This window comes from Bos indicus x Bos taurus, chromosome 13 (assembly GCF_003369695.1).
Source record: "Bos indicus x Bos taurus breed Angus x Brahman F1 hybrid chromosome 13, Bos_hybrid_MaternalHap_v2.0, whole genome shotgun sequence".
NCBI lineage: Eukaryota > Metazoa > Chordata > Mammalia > Artiodactyla > Bovidae > Bos > Bos indicus x Bos taurus.
Window position 1 is genome coordinate 30,542,667 of NC_040088.1, and position 12,706 is coordinate 30,555,372.

General features: G+C 47.7%; 1 protein-coding gene across 1 annotated transcript in view; it reads left to right on the top strand.

Annotated features, from left to right (window-relative positions):
- The first annotated feature begins 150 nt into the window (after positions 1-150).
- TGM3 (transglutaminase 3) overlaps positions 151-12,706 on the top strand; it is a 42,630-nt gene continuing 30,074 nt past the window's right edge. Inside the window, exons 1-3 of the mRNA XM_027559279.1 lie at positions 151-255; positions 11,897-12,064; positions 12,398-12,640. Of these exons, the coding sequence (XP_027415080.1) occupies positions 249-255; positions 11,897-12,064; positions 12,398-12,640 (418 nt within the window). The 5' untranslated portion in view covers positions 151-248. The remainder of the gene's footprint in view (positions 256-11,896; positions 12,065-12,397; positions 12,641-12,706) is intronic.

Here is a 12,706-nt window from a genome sequence, read left to right on the forward strand (position 1 = left end):
CTTCTTCCCAAACTGGTCTTGCACAAGCAGGTATGACCTTCCATTGGGTGACAAGTATGTCGTAAGTGAAACGTTTACAGGCACTACAGGAATGACCTGGTGCCTCGCCTACCTCATTAGAATTCTAATTGGGGTGTGTAGGAGAGGCCTCTATAAATGGCAAGGCGATCCCAGCAAGGCAGTCAGTCTCCCCACACCATCCGTGCCATTCCCAGACGAGCCAGAGAGGAGGCAGAGGAAAGCGAAACATGTCTGGTGAGTGCATGGCATCTTCTCTGCCAGTCCCCGCTGGACTCCCATGCTTCTCTTGGGCCTACTGAGGGGCCAAAGTGCCCAGCTCATGACAGCTGCCTCTGGGGCTCTGAAAGCTAGAGCCTGGTTTTTTTTTTAAGGTTCTCTTCAGAGGCAACTCTTTCTCCATGCCTGCCTAGTCCCTCTAGTGTGGTCTCAGGGTTAGAGCATGTTTGGGACGAAGTCCTGAGTATAGGGCAGGTTCTTCAGTGCAGCCAGAGGCATATCCCCTTAGCTAGATGGACAAGCTTTGCCCTTTCAAGCCAGTTGGCACCTGCTTCCCTTGTTTCTCAATGTCATTTTACCAGCTGTCAGTAATGTAGGCAAAGAAAAGCACGTCTCAGAGCTACAAGGGAGGGAGGGATGACAGCGTGTAAGTCGATTTAACAGAAACCATCAGCGGTGCTGGAATGCTCCTAAGTAAACTACACATCCGGAAGCACTGGCAGGCTCTTTGAAAGTGACTTGATGAGTGAAACCACCAGGAGCAGAAGGAGCAGGTATGCCGAGGACAGTTCCTAAGAGCGGCACCAGGGAAGGGTGTGAAAAAGCACTGCTGGGGAGCACGGGTTCTCTGACTCTGTGGTCACTTTGAGGACTGGGCTCTGCTTAGACAGCGCCCCCGCTCAGCAGCAGACTAATTATTGCCTGTCGTGGGTGCTCAGCCTAGTGGGTTGGCAGCGACGCCAAACCCAAACAAGGCATGAGTCAAACCAGTAAAATATTGTGAATGGAGGTTAAGGCTGCAGGAAGGTCTGCCCAAGAAATCGCTGAGCACGATGCAAAAGGGGAATGCTGGTTACTTCAGAGGTCACAAAGACCAGGATAGGGTGGCTGCAAAAATGGACTCTTCCCTTATCCCGGACTTCTTCCCATGAATATGCAACAGTGCTGGGTTGCTAAGAAGGGGAACCTTGGATTCTGTAGACTTTAGCAAGAGGGGATAGGCCATCTCCCTCCCTACTTCCCTCCTGCCAGATGATGAGTTGCCCTTACTTGGGTCCCACAGAAATTTGATAGCTGGGCCCAGACTAGGTTTTAGTAGCATCTTTTCTGCCACCAGTTCCAAGCTCATCCATGACTGTGGGTGAAATCTGTGACATGGAAAGCAATACTGAACCTGGTTTCTCAGTTGAACTCTGTTACCAACTGCTACTGCTGAGCCTCCAGCTCCCAATTCAAGATGAAGAGCTTGAAATGGAGGGACTTCCAGGTTCCTTCCAGTACTGACTGCTCTCTTGCATGAAAGGAAAGAGGGGGCGGAGGGCGATGGGCTTCGGCAGGGGCTCAGTCCTGGAGCATGTGCACGCACAGCAGCCCACCCACTGAGAGCCCTGCAGGCATCCCCAGGGGCCCAGTGTGTCCATGTCTGTGACTCCTGGGGACACTGCACTCTTAAGACTAAACTTCTGGGTCCACCAGATGCCCAAAGGTCACAGAGAAATGTGGACAATGGTCAATTCAGAGAAAATCAATTTTTAAAAAAGAGAGACAAGGAAACACCTTCATTCCCTTGAAGCTGTCACACCTGTGGTTCTTGGCCTGTCCCAGTCATGCAGCCAGGCAGGGCTCAGTAATGAATTCCTGAGTTCCTGAATGAATGAGTTTGCTTACTGGACACTCAGGGAAGGAGCCACGATGCGCAGCAGAAGCATAGAGATCGAGAGGGCAGTCTTCCCATGGTGGGTTCACAGTGGACTGTCATTAGGTTGCGTTATACAACCTAAGCGGAGGAAGGGATTAACCCTGGTGGAGGTTTAGGGTAGGGGAGACCCTAGGCCCCAGGTAGCACCAGGTAGCGCTGGTGTGGACGATGAGCTGGACTTGGTCAGAAGTAGTTTTGGGGGTGAGGAGTGTTCTGAGAGGAGGGAAAAGGAAAAGAAACATGGGTGGTCGGGTGCGTGTGACCCGGGGACTAGCAGGGCTGCAGCGTGCTGGTGTGAGAGGCTGTTTCTGGCTCCCAGGTTAAGGTTCTTGTTGGAATCTGTGGGGTGTGATTATTCTGCCTCCCAGTGGAGACAGCAGCCTGGGCTGGGTGGATGACATGGTGGAGGAAGGCCTGGCAGCCTTCTACCCACAGTGGTTGGCACCCTCTGCCTTCCATGCACCAAGGCCAGAGCCCCATGTTGGACAGACATGCAGGCTGTGGACACAGACACTGGGCCCAGTGCGAAGGGGTTCCCCATCCTAGAGCCCACACAGAGGCCCTGAGGCAGAGTCCCTAAGGGTCAAATATGGATGCAGACCTCTGCCTACAGGAGTCCAGCACTTCTGTGTCGGGGACTGGCGCCCTGTCCCACTAGGCCGGTGAGTGTCTCCACCATCAGCTTAGCTAGGCAGAGTGCTGACTTCAGGACTCACCCTCTCTGGCTTCAGGCCCCAACCTACAGAGGACCTATATCATTCTGGGCTGTGGGTCTGCACGTTTCCTGGGAGATCAGAGGCCGGCAGCTCCTTCTCCATTTCCAGGCCCCCACGCCTGTGTCCCTGCTGCTCTGCTCACCTCAAATAACTTCCCAGCTCAGCCTCCACCCCGCTGGGCTGTGCTCCACATATGGGGCAATCATTCTGGTCCCCAGGGCCCGCATGCCAGCCTGGGTGTGAGATGAAGAGAGGAAATTCTTTCCTCATTGCATGGAAGTAGAGGGAATGAGGCCTCTCATCTTGGTAGGAGCTGAAAGGGGTTCAGAAGGATCTGCAGTCCTCCATCTCAGCCTGTTTTCCTCCTTTGTAAATAGGAGATAGTGATTGCCCCCCTGCCTCCCGCTCAGAGTGGCCACGTGGCTTGGGGAGAGAATTCGTGGAAAGTAGCTTTGATTGCTTAGTGTAAATAGACACTGTGTAGGCTTAAGGTAGTGATTCTCAACTCCAGCTCTGGTTCCATATTAGAATCACCAGTAGAGTTTAAGCAACCAGTGCTGTCCCAGTGGTGGGGTTTAGGCTAATATGAACTCTCCAGGTGCTCCTCGTGCATGGTGAGGGTTTAAGAAATTTGAAACTCTCTCTGGAAGTGAAGGGGACCCAGGAGTCCTTCCTTCCTCTCTCATGAGAACCGTGTAATGTCGAGGCAAGGAGGAGGCTGTGGGTGTTCCCCTCTCCCTGGCAGCTTCCTGGACTCATGCCCATTGCCGCCACCACCACCCCCTCGGCTAGATGCAGGGTGCAGCCTGGAGTGGCACATGGTCAGGCTGCACCGGCTTCAGTGTGAGCTTGGGCCGGTCTCTGCCTGAGCGTGTGATGTTTGGCAAGTGATGACATTTGACTGGACTTTCAAATCCCTCATCTGTGAAATGGGAATGACAACATCAGAGGGGTTTGTAACTGTGAAGGGACATATGCAAGTAAAACACTCAGCACCTTGTCTGCCCATCTGAGGTCCTCCATGGCAGCCCAAAAAAAGCTCAAACCCTTCTCCCTCCTGTGTCGCTGGTGCCATTATGTGTGGGATCCTAAGACCTCTGTACTACTGACAGGAGCCCAGGTGCCAGTGATGGGTGCTTGTGGGGTCCCAACCAACACCCTACAAGGACGGATATTTGGTTTCACTGTTCCCTTCTACAGAGAGGCTGAGACCTTGCTCAAGGCTGCTCGAACCACCAGTTCAGGGCTCACTCAGTTTTGTCTGGCACCCTTGCCAGCCCCTTGCTCAGTGCCCCCCAGGGAATCCCTATTTCCCTACCACCTGAGCACCAAGAGATTTTACCACCCATGCTGCACAGGATTGAAAATGTCTGAATGCAGAGGAAAGATGAAGGGAAGCAGCACAGGCTAGAGAGAGAAAGAAGAGACTGGTGAGGGCTGGGGTGAGGGAGGACCTGGCCAGGAGCTGGAGACATCCTGATGCCCAGAGGAGAGGGGTGTGTTGCAAGTAACAGCCTCCCAGTGACCAGGATCTAAGACCCGGTTTGTGGGCCAAGCTCTGACTTTCAACTACCGGTGACCTCAGTAGACCTTCCAGGACCTCAGTTGTTTTACCTGTCACTGGGAATATTGCATCATATCGCTGCTTTTCAAGCTGCCAGTTTTCACCATTAGCAAGCTGTAAAATCAGTTTAGTGGATTGGGACCAGCAAATTATTTTTAAAATGAAGTAGAAAATATCACTGTGCATTGTGCATAGTAAGGGTTCATACTGTTTTGGGAAACTTCACATCAATTATAAACCCATGTGTGTAAGCAATGTACAAAATGTCCTTTTTAATGCAGTCTCTAACAAAAAACTTGAAGACATTTGGCTAGATGATTTTTAATATATCTGTCCTGTGAGTCACGTTTCACAGTCTAGAATCTGTTCTGTGCTTCTCTTTTTATCCCTGCCAAGAGTGGGCCACAGAATAAGAGGGGAGGGCATTACACTACCAGTTACATGCAGCTAGGTTTGGCTGTAAATGACAGCGAATCCCAAATAACAATGACTTAAAGAAATGAACAAGACAGACGTTTACTGGATGTAGGCAGTTCTGGTGGGTGGGGCAGCTGCACAATCCTGAGGGGCCTGGGCTCTTGTAGGCCCCTACTCTGTCATCCGAAAGGCATGTGTGGTCTAGACCGAGTCCACATCACACCCAGACCTGGGACAGCAGGTGGAAGAAGATGGAAATAAGCAGGCTAAGGGCCTTTGCCAACTATTTTGGAAAAAGAGGTTTCCTCAGAATTGAAAACAGGTATTCAAACAAATGTTTGCAAAGAAACATTCAGAGCAGCACTATTTAGAAGAGTCAAAAGGTATAAACAACCCAAATATCCATCAACTGGTAAATGGATTAACAATATACAGTGTATCAACATAGTGGAATATTATTCAGCCATAAAGAAGGAATGAACCTCTGATACACTCTACCACATGGATGAACCTTAAAAACATAATGCTAAGTGAAAAACCAGACTCAGAGACTATATGACTCCATTGATATGAAATGACCAGAGCAGACAAATCTATGGGAACAGAAATCAGATTAGCGGTTGCTGGGGGCTAGAGTTGGGGAGGTGGGAAGTGATTGCTAGTGGGTGGGGGATTTATCTTGAGGATGAAGAAAAAGTTCTGAAACTAGAAAGTGTTGATGGTTGCACAACATTGTGAATGTACTAAATGCCACTGAATTGTATGCTTTAAGTGGTTAAAATGGTGAATTTCACCTCACTTTTTACCAAAGAGGTTTCCTAGGAATTAAGAATTAATACATTTAACTTGCACCTGTAAGTCATTGGCCAGAACTCATTCACATGACTCCCAGCTGCAGGGGAGCCTGGCCATTAGCGTGAAGGATTTTATTACCAAGAAAGGAGGAGTGAGTGTACACTGTGATAGACATTTAGCAGTCACTACCACGTCAGTGGTGCTGGTGGCACTGATGTTCTCAGAATAAAGAAGATGGGGAAACTGCCCCTGGCCTGCTGGTGGAGTTAAGCAGTGAGTCAAAGAGGCAGCATGGGATTGTGAGACGGGCCCTGGATAAGAGTCCAGAGACATCCCACTGTGGGAAAATCACTTCCTGGGACTCCAAGTCCTCACAGCCAGAATAATAGTCGGGGGAGATGCTCAGTCTCCAAAATGTTACTCTCTTTGATGTTTCTGAGAGTCTCTGTTGATGAGTCAATTGTAGGGGTGAAGCCACTCTCCTTTCATCCCTGCCCTTCATCCAAGCAGGCACAAAGAACAGCTCTGAAGCTCATAAACATCCATGAAGTTGTAAACTCAGATGGTTGTGCACCTCCCCTATTCCCTGCCCTGTTGTTCACCCACCAAGGCATGTCCGACTCTTTGTGACCCCATGGACTGCAGCAAGTCAAGCCTCCCTGTCCCTCCCCATCTCCCAGAGTTTGCCCAAGTTCATATCCATTGAATTGGTGATGCCATCCAACCAACTCATCCTCTGTCGACTTCTTAGCCTCTGCCTTCAATCTTTCCCAGCATCAAGGTCTTTTCAATGAGTCGGCTCTTTGCATCAGGTGGCCAAAGAATTGGAGCTTCAACTTCTGCATCAGTCCTCGCAATGAGTATTCAGGGTTGATTTCTCTAAAATTGATTCTCTGAAACCAGGATTGACTGGTTTCATCTCCTTGATGTCCAAGGGACTCTTGAGAGTCTTCTCCAGCACCACAGTTCGAAAGCATCATTTCTTCAGCACTCAGCCTTCTTCATAGTCCAACTCTCACGTCTGTACCTGACTACTGGAAAGATCATAGCCTTGACTGTACGGACCTTTGTCAGCAAAGTGATGTCTTTGATTTTTCATGCACTGTCTATATTTGTCATAGCTTTCCTGCCGAGAAGCAATCATCTTTTAATTTCATGGCTGCAGTCACCATCTGCAGTTATTTTAGAGCCCAAGAAAAGGAAATCTGTCACTACTTCCACCTTTTCCCTTTCTATTTGCCGTGAAGTGATGGGACCAGATGCCATGATCTTATTAGCTTTTTTTTTTTAATAGTGAGTCTTAAGCCAGCATTTTCACTCTCCTCTCTCACCCTCATTAGTGGCTCTTTAGTTCCTCTTCACTTTCTGCCATTAAGGTGATTTCATCAGCATATCTGAGGTTATCCCCTGCTCTTTCCTTTCTAGAACAAACTCAGGCTGAGATTAGTGCTACATGAAGGGGTGGCAGGTGGGAAAACAAAGGCCCCTGCATAATCCACAAACAGGATCATCAGATCACTGATTTGGACTGGCAAGCTGATCCTAGGGTTCAGAAGTGGGGTGACAACTGAAGGCAGCCAGCCGAAGAAGGGTTTCAGAGCATGAGCATGCTCTCAACCTGCCCATCCCACTTGGGGGTTCAGGGATGTTCCCGTTCTCTCACGTCTCATGTAGAATGCCTTTGGGATGCATTGGCCTTCCAGTGACTCATCCTCTCCTCTGTATCAGAATACAAATGCCAGAAGGGAGGACAATGTGTAGTGAGGTTCTTCACCACCTGGGTGTATTCTGGACTGAAGGAACTGCCAGGGTTCCCCTCTCAGGTGGAGAACAGGAGACCATGGCAACAGAGAGGGTAAGGCCTGTCAGTCACTAAGTACATGACCTCAAATAAGACATTCATCTCCTTTGGTTAAGGAGTTTGAGATCGACATGTGCACTCTGCTATATTTAAATTGGATAACCAGCAAGGTGTTACTGTACAGCACAGGGACCTCTGCTCAGTGTTATGTGGCAGCCTGGATGGGAGGGAAGTTTGGGGGAGAATGGATACATGTAAATGTATGGTAGAGTCCCTTTGCTGTCCACCTGAAACTATCACAACATTGTTAATTGGCTATGCTCTGCTAAGCCACTTCAGTCGTGTCCGACTCTGTGCGACCCCATAGACAGCAGCCCACCAGGCTCTGCCATCCCTGGGATTCTCCAGGCAAGAACACTGGAGTGGGTTGCCATTTCCTTCGCCAATGCAGGAAAGTGAAAAGTGAAAGTGAAGTCACTCAGTCGTGTCCGACTCTTAGCGACCCCATGGACTGCAGCCCACCAGGCTCCTCCATCTATGGAATTTTCCAGGCAAGAGTACTGGAGTGGGGTGCCATTGCCTTCTCCTAATTGGCTATACTCCAATATAAAATTTAAAAAAAATTTTTAAGATATTTATCTCTCTGAGTGTTAGTTTCCAGTTTCTTTTTTTCTTCAACTGAAGTATAGTTGATTTACAATGTTGTGTTAGTTTCAGATGAACAACAAAATGATTCAGTTATACATAAATATATATTCTTTTTCATTATAGGTTATTACAAGATATTGATATAGTTCCCTGTACTCTACCCAGGGACCTTGTTGTTTATCTCTTTCATATATACCAGTGTGTATTTGCTAATCCCAAGCTCCTAGTTTATCCCCCCAACCCAGTTTCTAGTTTCTATAAAGATTTCATCCATGGTGTGTGTAAGTTGCTCTGTGTTCTGTTAACAGCAGTTGACACACAGGACACTAATGACAAATGTGAGTCCTGTTTTTCCTCACCCTGCAGCTCAGAGAAGCCTTGCACATCCCACAAGCACTCCAGGGAGGAGCAAGACTCTCTCATCCAGCGCTCACGGTGGGAGAGGCAGAGATGATCTCTGTCAGCCGAGGACCCCACCTAGTGTGTGCAAAGTGCCCTTTATCTCCTTTCAGTGTCTCTGCAGTCAAGGCACCCTAGAGCCCAGTCTTTTCTTCATCATTTTCCCTACAGACAAGCCGCTGGGTTCTGGGATGAAAGAGACACACCTCTACTTTTTTTTTTTTAATAATTAGAATTGTTTTATTTTTCAGGACTTAGGCAAACCTATGTGAACTGGCCGTGTGTACTTCTGTGTGTTGATTCCCCCCTTTTCTTGCAAATCTCTTTTTAAAAATTGAAGTGTAGCTGATTTACAATATTGTATTAATTTCATATCTATAACATGGGGTTTCAATTTTTATAGATTACATTCCATTTAAAGTTGCTATAAAATATTGGCTATATTTCCTGTGCTGTACAATCTATCTTTATATTCATTTTATACTTAACAGTTTGTAACTCTTTTCCCCCACTTCTATCTTGCCCTCTCTTCCCACTGGTAACCACTAGTTTGTTCTCTGTATCTATAAGTCTGTTCTGTTTTGTTGTATTCATTCATTTGTTTCATTTTCTTAGATTTCACATGTAAGTGATAATATATAGTATTTGGCTTCCTGGGTAGTGCAGTGGTAAAAAGTCTGCCTGCCAATGCAGAACATGCAAGAGAAGAGGGTTTGATCCCTGCGTTGGGAAGATTCCCTGGAGTAGGAAACGGCAACATGCTCCAGTATTCTTGCCTGGAAAATTCCATGAACAGAGGAGCCTGGCAGCCTATAGTCTATGGGGGTCACAAAGAGTCGGACACCACTGAGTGACTGAGCACATGCGCATGCGCGCGCGCACGCACGCGCGCGCACGCACACACACACACACACACACACAGAGTATTTGTCTTCCACTGTCTGATTTCATAAGACCCTCCAGGTCCATCCATGTTATTGCAAATGGCAAAATTTCATTCTTTTTTATGGTTGAGTAGTATTTTATTGTGCATACATACCACATCTTCTTTATTTATCTGTTAATGGACACTTAGATTGCTTCCATAGCTTGCTATTGTAAATAATGCGGCTATGAACATTGTATCTTTTTGAATTGGCCTTTTTTTATTCTTTGGATAGATATCCAGGAATGGAATTGCTGGGTCATATGATAGTCCTATTTTTAGTTTTTTAAGGACCCTCAATACCGTTTTCCATAGTGGCTGTACCAATTTACATTCCCTCCAACAGTATACAAGGATTCCCTTATCTCCACACCCTCGTCAACATTTGTTATTTGTGGAGACGCCTCTGCTCTTGACACAGCGCTAGCAAACAGTGCTTAAGCCTTGGCAGAAACCAGCTACAGATGGGAATCCCTGCTGCCCCCCATTCCTTAACCTGTGCTATCAGAGGGCTGTCTGGGGACATACTTCCTGTTCTCAACCCATGGTTGAGAATAGTGAGCTTCTCCTGGGGAGAAGACACACATCCTTTTGGATTTGGGAGTAGAGAGGAATCTCTGGGGAGACTTGTATGACCTCAGACCACTGTACCTAAGAGCTCTTCTTTTTTCTAAAGCGAGACAGTGAGTAAATCTCTACCAAATCCCATGCACAGATGATAGTAAGTGCAGTTGGTAAGAGGCAGGGTTTAGAAGGTGGGGACTTTGCCCTAGAGGGTCCTAACTTTCAGCAAGCCAGGTCTCTGCAGGTCATATAGAGCTTGATGCTTGCCAGAGACCACCAAGATCTGAGCTCTCACCGTTCAACATTTATGGGCAGGAATGTTCATCTCCCTCTGTCCCACCTTTCCCTCTGTGCCTTTCTCTTCAATCAGTAGATACTTGGCTGCATGAATGTTTTCGTTTCCCTGAGTTTAAGAAAAAAAGCTTTTTAATTTATTCTTTCAATAGTTATTTGCTCAATGCATAAATAAATGAGTGGATGTGTGAATGAATGACTCTTTAGTACACTGAGCAGGTGGCACGATTACCTTCTAAGCCTGCTTCAGCAGCAACCTTGGTTCATCACCCCAGATTCTGCATCCCACTTGAGTCGATGATGAGCCTGTGCCCACCCCTGGAGCTGCTTGGAGGATCCCCAGCCCCAGGCCTGCCCTGGAGCCATGCCCTCTGTCTCCCCTTTCTCTTCCAGACAAGACCTCTGCTCCAGCCAAAAATACGCCTGCTCTTCTGGGCCTTCGGTCTCTCTGCCTGTTGTCTGAAATGCGCTTGACAAAATTCTCTCTTCCTTCAAGGCCTGGCATTTTCGATGAATTTTTTTTCTGATTCCTATAACTGAAAGTGATTCTTGCCTGCATCTCCTAGACATCTTTTTGGGTTGGGGGAGGAGATTGGATTTCTCTCATCATTCATTCTGACATGTTGTCTTATGCACTGCTGAAGCTCTTTGAGGGTTAAAACTAATTTTCATACATTTTCACACCCCAACATGTGCCTTACATAGTGTCCCACAAATAACAGGTAATCTCTCTATAAACATTAATGAATACCCCATATACACCTTTCCTTATAGACTAAATTTGGAGCCCTAGTCATGAAGGTCATTGCATGACATTAGTTTTATGTTTGTTTGTTCATTTAGCCCTTCATTTGTTTATCTGATTGTCCTAATCTAGTTAAGCAATGTGCCAGGCATTAGAATATAAAGATACAGAAGGCACATTCTGATGAACAGAGGCAGACATATATAAATAAGAGTTGAGTCGTCACACTCCCATCATAGCTGTGACCACATCGTAAAGACGGAGACCAGTTTCATTTGCAGAAGATTGGATGTTGTAAAGTCTCAAACATAACTCAAAGGAATTAAATATCTCAAAAGCTTTAGAAAGGTTGAACTCCTCATATCCCATGGAATCTCTCATGACCCTTCTCAGCTTAGCTCCCTCACCTACACAATCATCTGAGAAGTTGGAGGTAGATTTTGAGGCATTTGTCCTCAGGGTCTTATCCAGGGATCTCATGGCTTGAGACCACTCTTGCCAGTGAGCCTTTGAAAGGCCCTCCAGGCCAGTGGTTTCCCAATCTCTGGGCCTCAAAATGCTTCCCAGAATCCTTCTCAGCATCAGGGGCATAGGCCAACAACAAGGTGTTGCACATATAAAGTACAGATGACACGGTAATCATTTGCTGGGTGTTGGCGTGATAGAAGGCACTTGGCGTCTGGGAAGACACAGAGGAAGCCAAAGCAGGGCGGTAGATTCAAGAGAAGCGGCCTCCTCCCGGTCCTACGTGCGCCACTGTCTACAATGGAAGGAGGATAGCGTGGACAGAATGGCTTACTCAGTTTCCTCGCTGGTTGGGGGAAGCTACTTCCTTGAGGGCTGAGTGACAGTCAGCCAGGTGGCAGCGGAGGCGAGGTAGTGTGTGCAAAGCATCAGCCACCTGAAAATGCGGGTGGGAGTAGGTTGTGAAGTGCTTGCCATCTTGCGTTTTAATGTGATTTTTCCAAGAAGATTCTTCCCCAGCTAGCCCTGTCCAAAAGCTGTCTCTTTGGTAACTTACACCTTTTCCTATATGCCACCATCCCTTTTCTCCCAGTATCTCAAGTCCTCTTTTCTGTCTCATGGCTTTAGGACTCCAGAGTGTCGACTGGCAGATAGCCTCCAACCGGCAGGCACATCACACAGAGAGGTTCTACGGCAAGGATCTCCTGGTACGGAGAGGCCAACTCTTCCAAGTGTCACTGACCTTATCCCAAGGTCTCAGCTCTGGAGGACGTGTGACATTCACAGCTTCCACAGGTACCTGCTCACTGCTCCCTGCCCCCCTCCCACATACACACCTTGAGGAAACCTTGGGGCTGTGCATCCAAGGGGCGGCGGCGGTGGTGGTGGCCTCAGGCTCTAACCCAGATCTACCATTGACTTAGCAGAGTCAAGTTTCACCTATCTCTGAGGGTCACAGTCTTAACCTCAAGAGGGATTTGGACCACGTGATCTCCAGTTGCTTCCAGTGCCATAACATGCTGCTTCTTTGTATAACATCTCCCAAAGAATCTCTGCAGTTATACTGGGATCTGGTTTCTCCACAGTCAGCCAAGACTACTTGGTTTCCATTGTCCTATGTCTTTCCAGGGCCTTACCCCTCAGAGTCGGCCAATACAAAGGCTGTGTTTCCACTCTCCAATGGGACAAGTAGCAGCGGCTGGGGTGCACAACTTGTGTCCAGCAGGAACAATGTTCTGAACATCTCCATCCTTAGTCCTGCAAATGCACCCATTGGAAGGTACACGCTAAACATGCAGATCTCCTCCCAGGGCAGTGACTCCACGCTGAAACTTGGGACATTCATACTGCTCTTTAACCCCTGGTTGCAAGGTAGGCATCCAAACACCCACACTCCCAGCCATCAGCTAAGGGATGTCCATGGAAAAGAGATGGAGG